The sequence below is a fragment of the Heloderma suspectum genome, chromosome Z (genome assembly GCF_057233095.1).
Source record: "Heloderma suspectum isolate Gila_16-S chromosome Z, 16-S_ref, whole genome shotgun sequence".
Taxonomy (NCBI): Eukaryota; Metazoa; Chordata; class Lepidosauria; order Squamata; family Helodermatidae; genus Heloderma; species Heloderma suspectum.
Window position 1 is genome coordinate 16,565,884 of NC_139476.1, and position 19,115 is coordinate 16,584,998.

At 48.7% G+C, this 19,115-nt stretch overlaps 1 protein-coding gene across 1 annotated transcript in view; it reads left to right on the forward strand.

Moving 5' to 3' along the window:
* Nucleotides 1-15,555, forward strand: part of SHC2 (SHC adaptor protein 2) — a 35,770-nt gene extending 20,215 nt beyond the window's left edge. The window contains exons 5-12 of the mRNA XM_084826196.1: nt 1,416-1,469; nt 2,036-2,087; nt 3,625-3,751; nt 6,620-6,797; nt 12,011-12,077; nt 12,565-12,729; nt 13,957-14,264; nt 15,427-15,555. Of these exons, the coding sequence (XP_084682322.1) occupies nt 1,416-1,469; nt 2,036-2,087; nt 3,625-3,751; nt 6,620-6,797; nt 12,011-12,077; nt 12,565-12,729; nt 13,957-14,264; nt 15,427-15,555 (1,080 nt within the window). The remainder of the gene's footprint in view (nt 1-1,415; nt 1,470-2,035; nt 2,088-3,624; nt 3,752-6,619; nt 6,798-12,010; nt 12,078-12,564; nt 12,730-13,956; nt 14,265-15,426) is intronic.
* Nucleotides 15,556-19,115: the final 3,560 nt, after the last annotated feature.

Below are 19,115 nucleotides of genomic sequence, written 5' to 3' on the forward strand. Positions count from 1 at the left end.
AATTTGCTTCCCCACACCCTCCAGGCCAAAAGTGAGTGCCACATGACCCATGGGCCACCTGTGGCCCCCCATCCTTTTTTGTGACCCCCCACGGCCTCATTTGCTGCCGACATCCAGTGGCACGCTGGTGGCAGCGAGGAAAAATAGCCTCGTTCGTAAAGCCCAAAGCCAATGTTGGCAACCGAACTTTGGCTGCAGGGGCCATAATGGCGTTTGGCTTTAAAAGGAGGCCATTTTTCCTCACTGCCGCAATCATGCTGCCAGGGGCAAGGGTGTGGCCACTGGCAAGGTACAGGAGGGGCACTGTGCCCCAACCCTGTAGGCCCACAGCTGGGGTTGATGGGAGATATAGTCCAGAAAGATTTGGCCCATGCGACAACAGCTGTCGGCTGGTCTCAGAACTGCCCAGTTTAATGGGGAAAATGGCCATTGTTTTCTAGGGTGGCCAGGTGTCCTACCTTACAGAGGGGGGTCCTCTGTTGAAGGCATCCTCTCTTTGATGGCCTGCCCTGTCCAGGTCTGGGTCTGGCTTAAAGTCAAAGCACCGTGATGGAGAAGAGCACCCTAGGGTGGTCCAGCCACAGTCCGCAGCACCGGACGGCGGACCGAGCAGGCTCCCAGGCTGCGTAGCCTGCCTTCCCCTCTCAGGCGAGGCATCTTGCATTTCCGTTTCCATTGTAGCTGTTCTTTCTCACGGCACCTCTGCGCATAGTTTTGCCTGGGCAACTGCGATGCTAACTGTGCTCCTCTTTTTAAAAAATATTTGTTGTATGACTTCGTACACTGCCATCCCGCCTGTGTTCCTCTTGCAAGGAACCCAGGGTGGCCTACATGGTCCTGCTCCTGCTCTCCCTCTTATCCTCACAACAACCCTGTGAGGTAGGTTAGGCCGACAGTCGGCCACTGGCCCAAAGTTGCCCAGGGAGCCCCATGGCCGAGTGGGGACTAGAACCCAGATCTCTCGTGCCCCAGTCCAACACTCCCACCACTACACCACACTGTCTATCTTTGGTCCTCTTCTTGGGGGACCAGTTTCCTCTGTTGGGGCGATGCATCAGTGGCTGACCGACCACAGCCGCAGTTGGCAGAATGCAAAAAAGGGGCCGAGGCTCAGTTTGATGCGCAGAGAGGAAAGGATGGGTCTCTAGGGTGCATTTCCCAGGTCTATGCAGACCCTGTTTCTCACCTCCTCTCTGCCCTAAAGCCGCTCAGGCCACGGACGTTTACAGGGAAGGCCTCCCCGCCCCCCAAAAGCTGGCAGGTGCACAGATCGATCCATGAATTCCCCCTCCTCCATAGCTTCTTTGATCCAGGTGCCAAGTGATGGCTAAATCTTCCTCATGACCTCTCCCCCCTCCTCCCATGAGCCGTCTCAACCCCTCCGTCCTATCTCTGCTTGTCTGTTTCCCTCACAGATCATTGCGAACCACCACATGCAGTCCATCTCCTTCGCGTCAGGGGGCGACACGGTAAGGGGTCCTTCACTTTGGGGGGGTCCTCCCTCGCAGTCCCTGTGGAAACCTCTGACCTCAGTAGGCTTTGGATCTGGCAGTGTTGTGGATAAGCTGCTTTCTCCACTTCGGGATCCAGGAAGAAAAGCGACACTTTCCGAAATAACGCCCCCTTCTTTCAACGCCCACTACTTCTTCTCCTTCTAATAGTGCAAGGGCCCCATCCTCCTTCACAAAGGGTGACCCTGTTGATAAGGTCCCTTTTGCAGATATCTCCCATGATGCATTGCTGCCTTGTCTTGTGGCCAAACCTCGAAGGGAATCGTAGATCGCCACCGACTTTAAAGAAATTAATCACTCTGCACTCGGGGAAAATAGTAAACATTCCTACAAGAAAATGTCTTCCTCATGCTCTGTTTTTCTCTTTTTGTTTTGTCTCTCATTCTCATTCTGTTTTTCTCTCTTTTTCATTCTCATTCTGTTGTTCTCCCCCTCTCCCTCTCTTCCCAACTGTAGTCCCTGCTAACTAAAACGGGCATCTTTAACCCTCAGTCCTCTCCTTTTTCATTGCATTTCCCCCCCAGGACACAACGGACTATGTGGCATATGTTGCAAAAGATCCCATCAACCAGCGAGGTGAGAACGTTCCCAGCCCACCATTGTAGAGACCCGGTGATGTGGGGCATAAAGGAAGGATGACGGCTTTTTAAAAGGATTTGGCAAAGGCACGGGGGAAAGAGGCCTAGGAATGGTTACCAGCTACCATTTTTTAAAAATCAGTGAATTGTATTGCATTTTATTTGCACTTATAAATACGGATGTGCGAATCCACCCCCGTCTGGGTTCTCTGGGCACCCGTCCAGCCCCTGCCCCCACTTGCAGGTCCCTAGACCGCACTGGAGCCCCTCCTGCACTCATCAAGCCCGCACTCACCCCGACAGCCTCATCGAGCCCCGCAATCACCATTTTTGAAAAACAAAATGTGACTGCAAAAATGCCCATATTTGTGTATGTGTGGAAATGTGCATTTTGTAAGCTCACATATTTGCCCATCCACGAAAATGCGCATTTTTGCCAAAGTGCACATTTCTGCGCATACACAAATATGCACATTTTTGTGATCGCCATTTTGTTTTTTTTTTAATGGCGACTGCAGAGCTCGACCAGGCTGCCGGGGTGAGTGTGGGCTGCCAATCGAGCATGGGCAGGGGACAAGCAGGGGCAGGGGCTCAGTGAGCAGGGCTCGGGGGTGTGTGCAGGGGGGAGGTTCCGCCTGATTCCTGGATGGAATTGGGCACCTGCACCAGCCCTACTTATAAAGATTGTGCACAATTTCCAGAGGGGTTGCTGTGTTAGCCTGTCCCTGTTGCAGTGAAAACAACAAAGAGCCTTCTGGTACCTTAAAGGCCAATAGATTTAGGGTGCAATCCTATGCATGTTTAGGCAGGGCCCATATACCCCCAATCGCAGTTTATTTTAGCTTCAAGCTCTTCCTGCCACTAGCTAAGCCTTCAGAGAGGCATTTCAACCTTTTAGAATGGGGAAAAAAAGACACAAAAACTGGGAACGTCCAACTGATCTGACTGTCAAGATGTCCACCCAAAATCTACCCTTCTGTAACTTAAGCCCGCTAGATGTGGTCTGGCCCTCTTGGACCGCAGCAGAGAACACGTTTGCTCCACCTTCCACCCTTCAGGTATTGGGACACTGCCATCACGTCTCCGCTTAATCTTCTCTTCTCCAGGCTAAACGCATCCAGCCCTTGCAACCGTTCGCCAGAGGAGTTGATTTGCAGAGCCCTCACCATCCTGGCTGCTATACTCTGGACAAGGTCCAGAGAAGCATGTCCAGTCAGTCAGACAAAACCGCCCCTGCCTGCGGGCTTACGATCTAAAAAGAAACGACACTCAAGGAAAAAGGGATGCGGAGGGAAGAAGAAAGAAATCGAGTCGTTCTTCTGACCCTGCTTCCCTGCTCATCTCCCTCTGTACAGCTCGCTGGGATGGCTGCTGGTGGCAACCCCCAACGCTTCTATCTAGGATTGCATTTGCCTTTTTTGCAATCGCGTCACACTGCTGGCTCGTGCTCAGCTTGCAATTAACCTGTTTGCTTGTGTGTGTGTTGGGTACCTCCTTCCTTTCAGCCTGTCTCAGTCTCTCTCTCTGGCTTGCAGCATGCCACATCTTGGAATGCTGCGACGGACTCGCGCAGAGTGTCATCAGCACCGTGGGGCAAGCCTTCGAGCTCCGTTTCAAACAGTACCTCCACAGCCCGCCCAAAACCACAGCACCACAGGATAGGTAGGTAGGTGGGTGGATCTGGGCCAGTCATGACACGCTAAGTCCCTTTCATTTTATTCATTCATTCATTCATTCATTCATTCACAATAGTTATATACCGCTCCACATCAATGATTTCAGAGTGGTGAACAACAAGAGAAAAGAACAAAACCCCAGAATTAAAACCATTTAAACGTTTTAAAAGAACAGATTCTGAACTTAATAAACTGCAGCTGGCCACTCAGCGCTGAAAGCGACACAACGTTGGCACCTGTCTGACCTCCAAAGGCAGGGAGTTCCACAGGAAGAGGGCCACCGCACTGAAGGCTCTTTTCCTGGTGGACTCCAGCCAGGCCATGGGTCCATGTGGAACCACCAGGAACATGCCCTCCGATGGCCTCAGTGTCCAGGCAGGTTGGTAAAGAAGAAGGTGCACTCTCAGGTATCCTGGTCCCAAGGTGTTTAGGGATTTGTATGCTAAACAATGTACAGTGTTTCATGCTATGTGGTTCTCAGGGCTGCTTCCTTTTTGTGTTCTGCCTGTCTGGACCGTCAAAATTCTGCCTCAGTCCAACTCCAAATCCTGTCTTGTAGGTACAGTCGGCAAGTGGAGCTCAATTTTCCTTCTTTAGATTTCTTGGGATGTCAGAGGTGTACAACAGGGGTGAAGAAATCTGGGGGTCAAATCTGGCCCTCTGGGGCTGCCCAGGTAACGGGTTTTCAGGACGCAAGGTAGAATTTATTATAAGAAGCCCAACACGTTTCGGCCTTTTTTCTTATTTTCGGCCTTCTTCAGGGGGCTGTAAGATAAATGATAATAAAATTTCCAAACAGGACAACACATAGTTAAAACAGTACTGCAATACAAATTGTCAAAGGGGTGAATACATGCATAACATTATTTTTAAAATCATATAAATCCTACTCTTATTCCTCAAAAGAACATACAAATACATACTTACTAAGAAAAAAATTGTGGAATTTGTCAGCAAGAGATCATCTCCTGTGTCAATCTACTGGCAACTGGGAAACATGATTTCTCAAATCTTATCTTATATTCTTTTAGTCCATTTTTTCCTTACTTGGCCAGGCGGTTCCACTTTGATGTAATCTGGCCAAGGTTTCAAAGTGTTGTGCTGTTCTGTGATAGCTAGGGAGTGTGCGTAAATCACCCGCAGGTCATAAGAGTAGTAAGAATTCATGGTCTTCATTTAGGGGGTTGGACTGGATGGTCTTATTGGCGCCTTCCAACCCTACTATTCTATTATTCTAGACCACATGGAGAAAAAGTGTTCAGTCTCAAATTCCACTCAGCTTGTCTCCTCAACAGATATTTCTCCTCGATGTCTAGGGATGTCGCGGATGCCCGACTGGGTCCGGGAGTCCATTGAGCCCCCCCCCCCCCGCAATCCCTGAACCGTGCCTGCTGGGCCCCTGCCCTCACTTGTGCCCTCCCGGACTCACCGTGATCCGTCTGGTGAGTGCCCGCCATTTTGCTGCCTTTTTTTTTTTTTACGGAAAAAAGGGAGTTTAAAAACATGCACATATTTAAATATGGGTGGTTTGGGGCCAGGAAAGCTTCATATGTGCAGTATTAGAGGCGTAATATTGTGCATATGAAGCCTTCCCTGCCGCAAACTGCGCATATTTAAATATGTGAATTTTTAAGCTCCCTTTTATCCATTAAAAAAGAAGCTGCAAAATGGCGGGCGCTTGCTGGATGGGCCCAGGGTGAGTGCGGGTGACTCACCAAGCTCATGGGGGCTCGAGCGCAGGTACAGGGGGGTCGAGTGGGGGCTGTGCTTCAGCGGGCACCTGGAGAACCCGAGCTGGGGTGTGTTTGCACATCCCTATTGATGTCAGGCTTATCCAGTGGCCCAAATTTTAGATCTGTGGGGAAATGCTGTTCTGTGGGGCAGAACACTTGTGGCTTGCAAGTGGGGCAACAGGTCTGTTTTTCTTTATGTTACTCAGGTGTTCATCTGTCTGTCTGTCTGTCTGTCTTTTTACTGTTTTATTTTCCCCACATAAAGCTTAGGGCATTTACACTGGAAGCATAAACTCCAATCTCCAAACTATCTTTGGTCTTTTAGCCACGCCCCTTTTGCCTTCCCCCGCCCATGACTGGAACGCGGCCCTCGAGAATTTCTCCAAAATGGAATTTGGCCCTCAGGCCAAAAGAGGTTCGTCACCCCTGGTGTAGAGCGCCTCAGCCAACCTGGTGCCCTTCAGATGGGTTGGACAACAACTCCCCTAATTCCCTTCCAGCATGGCCAATGGATCCACTGGCTGGGGGATGCTGGGAGTTGTAGTCCAACCCATCTGGACAGTGCCAAGTCGGGGGAGACTGTGCTACATTGAATGCTGACCCTCACCATTGTGTTTACCTGAGTGTAAGGGTGTAGGGACCCAATCTCTCCCTGATGGTGTCAATGGCTTGTTTTAATCCCATATGGTGGCGGAGAGGTGAATTTTTGGGGAGAAAGGAGGCTTCGTGGGGAGATTTAAACCTCACCTACCTGTGTCTGGTAATCCTGATCCATATTGGGCCCCTGTGTGCTTATACTAAGGTAAATAGAGTGGTGAGGATACCTATTTATATGTGAACCGCTTAGGGATTTTATTATATGAAGCAGCATAGAAGTCTCACAAATAACAAAATAAATATTTATCGCAGTGCACAGTCTAGCCCTAAGGAACCAAACGTGTGTTCTGGGGGGAATTGAACCTCCGACACAAGGGCTGTTCGGTCAGTGCCTGAACAAAGAGGAGACGAATCAGAGACACCAGCTTTATAGGCCGAGGAGGAACTGTATTGGTTGCTTGTGTCACCCCCCCCCCCACCAATGGGCGTTCAGCTGCGTTCTCCCTGTGTGTCTTTCTGGCCAGGGCGATGGGAATGGATGGTTCTGCCTGGGGAGAAATGGATGAGGAGCCCCTTGAACACGGCTACTACAACAGCATCCCCGGAAAAGAGCCGCCGCCCGGCGGGCTGGTCGATTCCCGCCTCCAGCGTAGCACATCCCTGAACCACTCGCCGTTCTCCTACGTGAGTCACTTCAGCCAGGTGATGACACTTTTGCCCCGTGGGGCGGCAAGGTTGGCTCGATTCTGTAGGCTGCGTTCAAAGCTCCGGCCTCCGATGAACCAGGCATTGCTTGAAAAAAACATGTAAATCTCATAATTATTGTGTAAGAAGATTTGATAACAGAGTAGAATGAACTGCCCTTCTAATTTGGAAAATTGCTTAGATTCCACCCTCTTTTGATCCATCAAAAGGGGCCACCCTCTGATTAACCAGGCCTCCGTTTTCTTTATGAGAAATTATTGTAGTTGTGCAGAAAGAATTCATAATAGAGAAGAATTAAATATTCCTGTATAATTGGGAACATTGCTTCTATCTGCAATCTTGTGCTAATGGTTTCTCCTTTGCGCATTACAATCAAGCTTGCATTAGGAAGCTTCATAATCTGTGTAGGTTAGTATCATTGGACTCAATGGTCTTGTAGGCCCCTTCCAACCCTACTATTCTATGATTCTATGATTCGAATGGATGGGCAACAGCTCTGTAGGGTTTCAGAGAAGAGGTCTTTCCAGGCCACGCTGGAGATGCCCAACACTGGTACCTTCTGCATGCAAAGCAAGGGCTCTACCTCTGAGCTATGACCATTTTCTTAAAAAAAAAATCAGGAAGATTCTAGTCCTCATGGTTTTGAATAAAGGGCTAGTTTGAACAGCCATGTCAGAAGCTGCCTTATAGGGAGAGACTATAGCTCAGTGTGATAGAGCACATGCTTTGCATGAAGAAGGTCTCAAGTTTGATCCCTGGCTTCTCCAGGTAGGGCAAGGAAAGAATCCTGTTCTTCAAGCACTTGAAAGGCTGTCACAGAGAGGAAGGCCAGGATCTCTTCTCGATCATCCCAGAGCGCAGGACACGGAAGAATGGGCTCAAGTGACAGGAAGCCAGATTCCGGCTGAACATCAGGAAAAATGTCCTGACTGTTAGAGCAGTACGACAACAGGACCAATTCCCCAGGGAGGTGGTGGGCTCTCCCACACTGGAGGCCTTCAAGATGAGGCTGGACAGCCACCTGTCAGGGCTGCTCTGGCTTGGATTCCTGCATTGAGCAGGGGGTTGGACTCAAGGGTCTTGTAGGCCCCTTCCAACCCTACTCTTCTATGATTCTATGAAACCCTGGAAAGCTGCTGCCAGTCAGTGTCTACACTACTGGGCTAGATGGACCAAGGCTCTGACTTGATAAGGCAGCTTCCTATGTTCCTATGTTACAATGTTCCAGCATGGTTAATGTCGCCTGCACTGACCAGCAGCAACAATCCACAGTTTCAGACGGCAATTTTTCCCAGCCCTACTTGACAGCGATGTAGCGGTAATTCCTGAAGTCCATCTGCTTATCCTGTGAGTCCCCATGGCTGTGCCTCCAAGTAGAGTCCAAAAATCAGGGCGGCTACCTGGATCCATATTACAAACCTCAGTTCTAGTTGTTTTCGCCTCCACAAGGAGCAGGCCTTTGGTCAAGTGAATGGGTCTTAATTCCCCCCGCAAGACCAAATCATCCCCAAACACTTTGCAGCACAATGCAGATCAGTGTATTGTTGTTGGGGAAATTCATCGCCAACCCAGCAACGACTGTGAAAATTGCAGCTAAACTCAGAGGAAATAGAGACTTCTGCAACTGAGCTGATGCCTCCCGTTTCTAATTCATATCTGATCACAGTCCTCATAACACAGTCTTTATGAGATCAAATACTTCTGCTGGAAACAAAAACAGAACCCCTGTGTTCCTGCCAAAACACTTTTCTTCATCAAAACAGTAATCTCTCCAAAGATATATTCTGATAAAAGTATCCATTTCGAGAGGATATAAACTGCTTCCAGTTAGGAAACCAATGTCAAACTTTATGAATCCCTCCCCAACTTTCCCTAAGCCTAATCAAGTAATCTTAAGAACAAAAGAGGAGCCCTGCAGGATCAGATTAAATGCCTCTCGAGTTCATATCCTGTTTCCACAGTGGCCAACCCAGATCCATCTGGGAAGCCCACAAGCATGTCATCATGAATCAACAGCCTCTCCAAGTTCCTAGTCCCTGGTATTTAGTAATCCAGCATTAGGGAAGGGGGATACATTCTTTCAGTTCACATTTTGATGGAAATCCACCTGATTTCACACTTTTGAACCACTGCACCAAATGTTGGCCATCCACCGAAATTCACATTTTTCCAAATTTTGCAATTTAAAAAAAGGGGTATGTTAGGGAAAATTTACCTAATTTCACACTTTTGAACCACAGCTCCAACCAAGCGCTGGTGATCCATCGAAATCCACACTTTTCCAAATGTTACGATTAAAAAAAAAAAGGATATGTTAGGGAAAATAATGCCAAAAAATGCATTCTATTTGGAAAATTGTTTGCAAAAAATGTGCGTATTAGGCAAAAATGCACATATTCAGAGAAGTGGCCAGGTTGCTGGCCATCACTACACCTCGTAGTAGTGGGTTCCATAAATGCATAATGTTCTCGCCGTCTTCCAACCAGTCTTTCATTGGCAGTCTTTCTCTCTCCCCACTGGTTGTCTAGCACTCTCCATTCTCTTGCTGCAGTAAATACAGCCTGTTGGGAGTTCCTAATGAGTCTTGGGCATGAAGGCATTTCCCAAAATGGTGATCATGACAGTGCTGAATGGGAAGGCAGATTTCTAATCATTGAGGTGACCTTCTTCCAAAAATGGGGTTTCTCATTCAGGGAGATGGGTCATTATCTCCAAATAACACCCCAGGAGAACATCAGAAGAACCATGCTGGATCAGACCAAAGGCCCATCTAATCCAGCATTCTCTCCCCACAGTGGTCAACCAGATGCTTCTGGGAAGTTGGGATGGGTATGGGTGAGGGTTCTAGTTCACTGGTTCAAGCCTAACTGTATTGCTAGAGGAATCCTACTGTGAGGTGACCCATCTGTGTTTGTTGCTTATACCAGTAGGTTGCAGGACCTACCTATGGGTGCTTTGGATATTGAGATGCTTGGTGAAGATAAAACAATGTGGTGGTATGGTGTTGCAGAGTAAAAGAAGTGATTAGTGGAAGGCTTCTCAATATCACTTCACCCCAGAAAAGATCTATAGGTTCAGGTTTGTGAGCCAATTGTCTAACTTCATATTCTATGTAAGTCTCTGTGAGTACCTTTTAGTAGGGAGAAGGCACTGCTGTACAAACAGACTTCAATTTAATAAATGTAACAACTGATTTCTGCTCAAAATCATGATGCTCCCCACCCCCACACTACCAAGTTCCACTTTTGGGGGAGTTCCCCCCAAATTGCACCCACACCTTGTGTAATTTGTGCAAATTCCAGCTGTAATTTGTGTAATTTGTGTAAATTCCAGCTGTAATTTGTGTAATTTGCACAAATTCCAGCCATAAGTTGTGTAATTTGTGCAAATTCCAGCCATAATTTGTGTAATTTATGCAAATTCCAGCTGTAATTTGTTCAATTTGTGCAAATTCCAGCTGTAATTTGTGCAATTTGTGCAAATTCCAGCCGTAATTTGTGTAATTTGTGCAATTTGTGCAAATTCTGGCCAGTGTGTGATTAAACAAATGAATGGATGCATGTTTTCCTGGGATCATTTCTCCTGTTGTCCCTTCAGACGTCTTGTGGTGCTGCTTTTGCAAGTCATACTTTATGTGTTATTGTTTTTAAAATGTCACCATATAAACTGCTCTGTGGTGGTTTGGCCTTCAAATGTGGCATAAGAAATATTTTAAATGGTAAGAAATATGCATGCTAGCAGGATAAGAGAGCAGTGCTGCCCCCCCCGCTCATGTTTCCAGCCATTGGTGTACATAGACACACTACCTCGGATCCTGGAGGTAATATATATGTAGCCATGAGGACTAGTAGCATTGATAGGCTTCACCTCCATGGATGTGTTTATGAAATAACCACTTGCATCCTGTGTAATCTCTGTCTAGGGTGCAGCCAGAGTTGGAATACTGTGTCCAGTTCTGGTCACCACACCTCAAAAAAGATATTGTTGTGTCGAGCTGGAAAAATGCAGAAAAGGGGAACTGAAATGATCAAGGGACTGGAGCATCTCCCCTATGAGGGAAGGTTACAACAGCTGGAATTGTTTGGCTTGGGAAAAAAGGAGGGAAAGGGGAGACATGATAGAAATCTACAAAATTATGCCTGGTGTGGAGAATGTGGAGAGGGAGACATTTTTCTCCCTCTCTCAAAATACTAGAACCCAGTGGGGTCATCCTATGAAGCTGATGGGTGGGAGCTTCAGGACAGATCAAAGGAAGGACGTCTTCACACAGCGCAGAGTTAAACTATGGAACTCACTGCCACAGGAAATTGTGATGGTCACCTATTTGGATGGCTTTAAAAGGGGGTTGGACAAATTCCTGGAGGAAAAGGCTATCAATGGCTACTAGTCCCTATGGCTATGTGCTACTCCAGTACCAGAGGCAGTGAGCCTATGAACGCCAGTTGCTGGGGAACATGGGCGGGAGGGTGCTGCTGCATTCATGTCCTGCTTGTGGGTTTCCCGTGGGCAGCTGGTTGGCCACTGTGTGAACAGAATGCTGGACTAGATAGACCCTTGGTCTGATCCAGCACGGCTCTTCTGATGTTCCCATGTTGTCTGCTAGGAATGGGGATAAAGTTAATCCTTTTAAAGATGAACCTACCAATTTTTGCACTTTCAATGAACGTACAAATTGAAAGTCATCTAAGTCTTTCAAGTCACAGTTCTCTGAATCATGCAATGGAGTTTTCCAATCCTAAAAGTGCATGCAAAAGTGGATATATTCAGGAAAATAACCTGTGAGAATGCATTATATTTGGAAAATCGTGTTCCCCCTGCCCCCCCAAAAAGAGAGAGAGAAGTGTTTGTTAGGCAAACATGTGCACAAAAATGCATGCAGTTGAAGCAGTGTGCACAGTCATGTTTACGGATTTTCATGCAAACTTAGAGACAAAAAAAATTCTTCAAGTTCCGGAGGAACCAAGCTTAAGACTGGAGGAATTCTCGAAGTTTGAGGGGATCTGAAGTCAAAATTGAAAAAATGAGGATCTGTAATGGAAACGTTCATCCATCCCTGCTGTCTACCAAGTTCAGCCATCTTCAATTCAGTGTCCTCCAGATGTTTTGGACTTCAAGTCCCAGCACATCTGGAAGGCACCAGGTTGGGTGATCTGTCCCATTGGCTTCACATCCAACGATGACTGCTCTCTTCCCAATCGTCTCTCCCCCAGGTCGGATCTCCTGCCAGGAGAGACCCCAGCTGCCACTCCAACTTGAATTGGGACACCGACACTCATGGTAATCATCATACATGGTCTGGTGGTGAGGGGACAGGGACTCTTAGGCTGGCAAGCCATGAGGACGGCAGCTGGTGGGGTGGTCAATATCTGAAGTCAATAAATAGTCATTTTCCCGATTGACGTTGTTCGCCCGGACATGGCACCTGTAACAAAATGTGGCATGGTGGAGTGCTTCCATCCACTCTTCCAGTCCTCCAGCCAGCCATACCCAGCCATTTTATGAGACTCCATTACGTTTCCTCTCTCACCTGGTGTTCCAACCCCCCACCCCAATAAAATAGGCAGTCAGCGTTCCAACTCCACTGAGCATATTTCCCCCCCCTTTAGATCCCCCCGCAAAATATTCTGTTTGGTAGGGGTGTCCCCTAACCCTTCTGTTGTTTGCCTTTTGGGTGTGGGTGGTGCCACTTTGGCGAGATAAGGAACGGCACTCACTGCCCCAATGTTGGAATTATAGGGACCGATGGTGTGGTTATGTCTTCCAGGCCACAGCTGTGATGGCTATGTCCAGGCCGATGGAAAACCTTTGGGCTCCCAAGACTACAAAGAGCACATGTATGTGAATACTCAACATATGGACAACTGGGACGTGGATGCTGGGGGGTACCGCGCACCTGAAGAGAGCCCCCCCAAAGACCTTTTTGATATGAGTAAGAGGTTGGGCTGGCTGACTGGGGCGGCAACGGGGGGGGGGAGTTCTGTGTGGAGCTGTTTCTAATTTCAACATTGCAAGTGGTGCGAGCTCACAACCCAACAGAAGAATGTTACTCCCACCCTGCAATGTTGAATAATAATCTTATTAATATCGCCTTCCCACTCCGAAATGATGCTCAGGGGCATTACGTAACAGCGGCGCCAGAAAAATAAAACATCATAGAATCCACAACATACCGGGGTGCGGGGGGCAGGGGAGAGTTTCTGAGGGAAGAAGGAAGTTTTGTTTTGCCAAGTAAAGTTTCTGGCAGAAAATTTGGGGGGCAACTGTAAACATTTTCTCACTACAGCTTTCTGCTGCATCCTGAGTTTGTGCTTGGATTTCTTTCCTTTGTTTTTTTTTTTAAATATTGTGGGTATATCTTTTTGTTTATTTATTGAATTCTTCAACTCCATTTATCCATCACCTCGATGGCAAACCACGGATTAAAATGCATTAAAACCACAGTTGATGATGGTGGTGTTAGGAGCCTTGCCCCTCACTTTTTCTGCTTTGCTTTGTGATGCGCCCTTGTGTCTTTCAAGTCATGCCCCCTTCCTCCTCTTCCTCTTCCTTGGAAACTTGCATGGAGGGAGGGGGCAGGGACTCAGCCTGGGCCATCTGCTGGTCATGGTCTTGGGAGGACTCTCTCCAAGTGTCTTGGCTCACTAGGGAGGGTCCCTCCCCCGGCCTCTGATTTAGCTGCTGCTCCAACTCTGATTCAGAATCGGAGCTGTCGGACATCTCAAGGCACTTAGACTCATCCCTGACACTAGTAAAGTGATAGTGTGGTGCTGGTAAAGTGATAGTTTAGTGCTAGTAAAATGATAGTATGGTGGTAGTAAAGTGATACTACAGTGATGGTAGTAATAATCTAGTTGCTAGCAAAGCGATAGTATGGCGCTAGTAAAGTGCTAGTATGGTGGTAGTAAGGTGATAGTAGAGTGATAGTAAAGTGGTAATAAAGTGATAGTAGTAAGTATCTAGTTGCTAGCAAAGTAATAGTATGCTGCTAGTGAAGCAATAATGTGGTGCTAGTGAAGCGATAGTATGGTGCTAGTAAAGTGATAGTAGAGTGATAGTAAAGTGATATTATAGTGCTAGTAAAGCAATAGTCCGGTGGTAGTAAAGTGATAGTAGAGTGTTAGTAAAGTGATAGTAGTAATAATCTAGTTTCTCCTAGGACCTTTTGAAGATGCTTTAAAGCTACATGAGTCTATGTCAGCCTGTAGCGTGGATAGCAGCCTGCGAGTAGAGGACCAGTGGCCCAGCCCGCCTACCCGGAAGGCTCCCATCGCCCCCACGGAGGAGCAGCTGAAGCAAGAGCCATGGTACCATGGCAAGATGAGCCGGAGAGATGCTGAGAAGCTGCTGCAGATGGACGGAGACTTCTTGGTGAGGGACAGCATCACCAACCCTGGGCAGTACGTCCTGACAGGGATGCACCGTGGTCAGCCAAAACATTTGCTCCTGGTGGATCCCGAAGGCGTGGTAAGCCCCTGTGGTCAGGGTCAGGTTTATTCAAAGAAACAGGAACGGAAAGCATGCAGTGCAAAGGGTCTGTTTTGTGTGCACGGGCAGTGTGGGGGTGATAAGGCGCATTTTCTTGAAAAGGAGAAGGTGAGAGACAAAGAACAAGTGAAGAAACCAGTGAGATCTGCAACAAAAGTTGCAGCTCAGAGCGCTCTTGTCCAACCCATTCCGGTTTCCTCCCAGTTTTCCATTCTCTGTCCTTGCCCCCCATCAATCTGAATTCTTGGGCAACTGAGCCCGCTCCATTCTCACTGGGCTGTTTTGGGATCTTCCCCACCACCCACCGGTTTTCCCCAAGCCAGTGGAGAGCAGAGAGTGACATTTTGGCTACATAAGCAAAAATCGGCACCCCCTCTGAACATGGAGAGCAGACAGAGTGATGTCAAACAAAGCCAGATAGTGTTTTTCCTTTCAATTGCCATGACCTACTGATAGTACATTAGAGCTTTCTCTTATCTCCCTCCAACCCCTATTCTTTGCAAGGCATCCTACAGTAGAGGTGAACAACGTCTGGCCCTCCAGAGCTTTTGCCTACAATTCCCATCAGCCCTAGCCAGCATAGCCAATGTGGGATTATGGGAGTTGTAGGGTGAAAAATCTGGAGGGCCACAATTTGCCCACCCTTGTCCTACTCTTCCTTCCTTCCTTCCTTCCTTCCTTCCTCCCTCCCTCCCTCCCTCCCTCCCTCTCTCAATCCTCCCTCTCTCAATCCTCCTCTCTCTCTTTCATTTTTTTTGGCCCGTAATTTAAAATCCAGTAGGATAGGTTGCCATGTGTCAGAGGTGAGGGAAAGGCGCTCTGTACATGCTCTGAGATGCTTTTTCTTTTATATCTGTTTCTTTAAAGAAGGGTGTGGCCACGGGTGGGAGGGGTCTGTGCTGGATGGGCATGGCTAAAGGAGGGGGAGGAGGAGCCATGGGTGGGAGGGGACTGTGCTAGATGGGTGTGGCTAGAGGAGGAGGAGGAGGTAGAACTCCAAGGGCCATTCTGCAGTATCTGCAAGATAAATATAGTCCGTTCGTTTGATTTACCCTACTGGCTCTATTTGGGCCCTGATCCCAATACCGTAGCCAGCTGCAGGAGTGACTCAGCCCCCCCCTTTTCCCTGCCGCTGCTCCAGGTGAGGACCAAGGACGCCTTGTTCGAGAGCATCAGCCACCTCGTCAATCACCACCTGCAGAACGGAGAGCCCATAGTGGCCGCTGAGAGCGAGCTGCGCCTGCGGCAGGTGGTGAGATGGACGCAGTAACGGCCTGGTGCGTATGCAGCAGCTGCTCTTGCCCCAAGCCGTGGTGGTGGTGGTGGGTGGTGGGGGGGGGGACGAGACCTTCCTCAAAACGTGCCTAATGTATTTGTGGACTCACTGCCATAAGACCTGGGGGCGGCCAGGAGCAGAGGTGACTCAAGCAAAGAGAAGTGATGACACAGATCCACCTGAAAAAGACTTCTACGGGGTTCTATGGGGAAATCCTCCTGCTGTTTAAATCCAGCCTCCGGGGACGGCCCCACACACTTCCCCTTGCACCCGGCCCCCAACTGTCAGGTTGGTTCCTCAAAATTCGCACCGGACCCAATTTGGCCAAGGTGTTCTCTGATAATTTTTGACAAATCGCACACGCAAGTGGGTATATGAGAGAAACGCATCTTCATATCCGCCTTGTATTTGGGAAACTATATTTGGAAAAGAAAGAAAAGCTCAACTGGTGTCAGTGGATCAGAAACACGCAACACCGTGCACTGAATATAGTGTGTAGTTTAACTGTTAGAAGGCACTCTTCTTTTATTGCTTGACCTTGCGTTTTTAGTTTGTTTTTGCAGGGTTTTGTGAGTCGCCTGGAAAACTCGTGTTATGAGGCCACTATATGTGTATACCAAATAACGAAGTAAATAAATGAAAAGTTTTAGGAAGGGTGGATTGTGAGGCTGAACTGATGGATGACTCCTGCTCTAACCATTACACCATGCTGAGCATATCTGCCAATCGAAAGTAGATCACACCTCAAAAGATGCTCCCCGTCTTTTGAGGTCTGAGTGAATAAACAGCAGCTGAAGTTTCCGCCCGCTTCATGATATTGTTTTATTCTTTGGACTCGTGCCTGTTCTTGTCTCCCTTTTTTCATAACTTACCAACATCACTTCAGGCCATCTTTTGCTCTTCTCATCCTCCCACAGCTTTTTGATGCCTTTCAGTCTTCTCTGCTGTTACCTGTCATTCCAGAGAGAGTTTCAGATAAGAGAAGCAAAATTGTGAAATTGCGAAAGGAGAAGCGCAAAAATTGTGCATGCAAAGGAAGCCCAAAAGGTTGTGCAGGTTTTTGAAGGGTGCCCAAAATCTGCCCAACCTGTTTAAGAAACACACACAGAATGCAGATGTAAAGTTGTAAATACAAGTTAGTCCTGGTGTATGGCGAATCTAGGGATGGCGGAGAATTTCTCCCCGAAACTTCAGGGGGCTGAGTGCCAACGTGTTCGGCCCCCCGAACAAGTTTCGGGGAGAAATTCTCCGCACCCCCCTGCACCCCGCACCCCCCCCGGGACGGGACTTACCTTTGCCGAATGTCCCTCCCGGCGGCGGGTCCGGCTGGCGGTTTGGCGGGTGTTCGTGCGGGGCGGGAGCGGCAGCCAGTCTTTCGACCGGCTGCCGCTGCCGCCATTCCAAGAAAAGAAAAAAAAAAAAACGCCCCCGTGATAGGCTACATGACGATTAACGTAGCCTATCACGGCTAGATTTGCAAAGTCAGCCGTGATAGGCTACGTAAATCGTCACGTAGCCTATCACGGGTGACTTTAAAAAAAAAAAAGCGCGTACGCTAATGGCGGCCCCCATAGGGAGCCGCCATTCCCGTTCCTTATTTGGTCGCTGTAGTCTACGTAAAGATTACGTAGACTACGGCGAAAATAAGGGCAACGCTATTTGCGTTGCCCTTATTTTCGCCGTAGTCTACATAAAGATTTACGTAGACTACAGCGACCAAATAAGGAACGCGAATGGCGGCTCCCTATGGGGGCCGCCATTAGCGTACGCGCTTTTTTTTTTTTAAAGTCACCCGTGATAGGCTACGTGACGATTAACGTAGCCTATCACGGCTGACTTTGCAGATCTAGCCGTGATAGGCTACGTTAATCGTCATGTAGCCTATCACGGGGGCGTGTTGTTGTTTTTTTTAACTTTGGAGTTCGCGGCCGGGCGAGGCGAGGCGCCTCCTCCCCGGCCTGAATTTTGGCCGGGCGAGGCAGGAAGCCTCCCCCCCGGCCTGAAGTTCGCGGGGAGAGCAGCGAAGCGCCTCCCCCCCACCGTGAACAAGCTTCAAGGACAGGTAAGTGACTTTCGTCCACCCCTAGGCGAATCAGAACAAAGAACATCAGGACAGAAGAATAGCCATCCTGTATCAGACCCAGGGTCCATCTAGTCCAGCATTCTGTTCACACGGTGGCCAACCAGCTGTTGACTGGGAACCCACAAGCAGGGCATGAGCGCAACAGCACCCTCCCACCCATGTTCCCCAGCAACTGGTGTACACAGGCTCACTGCCTCTGGTCCTGGAGGTAGCACAGACCCATCAAGACCAGTAGCCACTGATAGCCTTCTCCTCCAGGAATCTGTCCAACCCCCGTTTAAAGCCATCCAAATGGGTGGCCATAACTACATCCTGTGGTAGTGAGTTCCACAGTTTAACTCTGCGCTGTGTGAAGAAGTCCTTCCTTTCATCTGTCCTGAATCTCTCACCAGTCAGATTCATGGGAGGACCCCACTGGGTTCTAGTATTTTGAGAGAGGGAGAAAAACGTCTCCCTCTCCACATTCTCCACATCATACATAATTTCGTACACCTCTCTCATGTCTCCCCTGACTCTCCTTTTCTCCAAACTAAACCATCCCGGTTGTTGTAACCTTCCCTCATAGTGGAGATGCTCCAGCCCCTGGATCCTTCAAGTTGCCCTTTGCTGCACTTTTTCCAGCTCTACAAGATCCTTTTTTAGGTGTGGTGACCAGAACTGGACACAGTATGCCAGGTGAGGTTGCACCCTAGATTTATATAAGGGAAGTATTGGCAGTTTTATTCTCAATCCCTTTTCTAATTATTCCTAATGTGGACTTTGCCTTTTTCACAGTGGCCACACACTGGGTGGACATCTTCGTCGAGCTGTCCACCACAACCCCAAGATCTCTTTCCTGGTCAATCTCCACTAGCTCAGATCCCATCAGGCTAGACTCGAAGATGGATTTTTTGGCCCCAACGTGCATCACTTTACACTTGCTTACATTGAACCACATTTGCCATTTAGATGCCCATTCTCCCAGTTTGCAGAGATACTTTTGGAGCTCTTCACAATCTGCACCGATAGTAAGGATGTTGGAGAATTCTGTCACGGACTCCCCCCCCCCCGCCACCCTCCGAAATCCCTCCCAGAACGGACCTACCTGGTGGCAGCGGCAGCTCCAGCGGCAGCTCTGTCTCCACTGGCTGCGGCAGCTCCAGGTCGTCTTCTGGCCGCTGCCAGGCTGTGGCTGCAAATGGCAGTCGCTATGCCATTTGCGTCCCTGCCTTTTGCCATGATAGGCTACATAGATACTTACGTAGCCTATCATGGCTTGGCAGGGACGCAAATGGCAGCTGGCGTAGCGGCCGCCATTTGGAGCTGCAGCCCGGCAGCAGTGGGAAGTCCGGCTGCGGCTGGCCGGGGAGGATTCTGGGGGGGAGGGATGGATCGCCTCCCCCCACACCATGGACTGCCAGCCGGAATGGGTTAAGTGTTTCGCACACCCCTAACTAATAGAAAGTTCCTAACTGTCTTTGCAGCTGGTGTC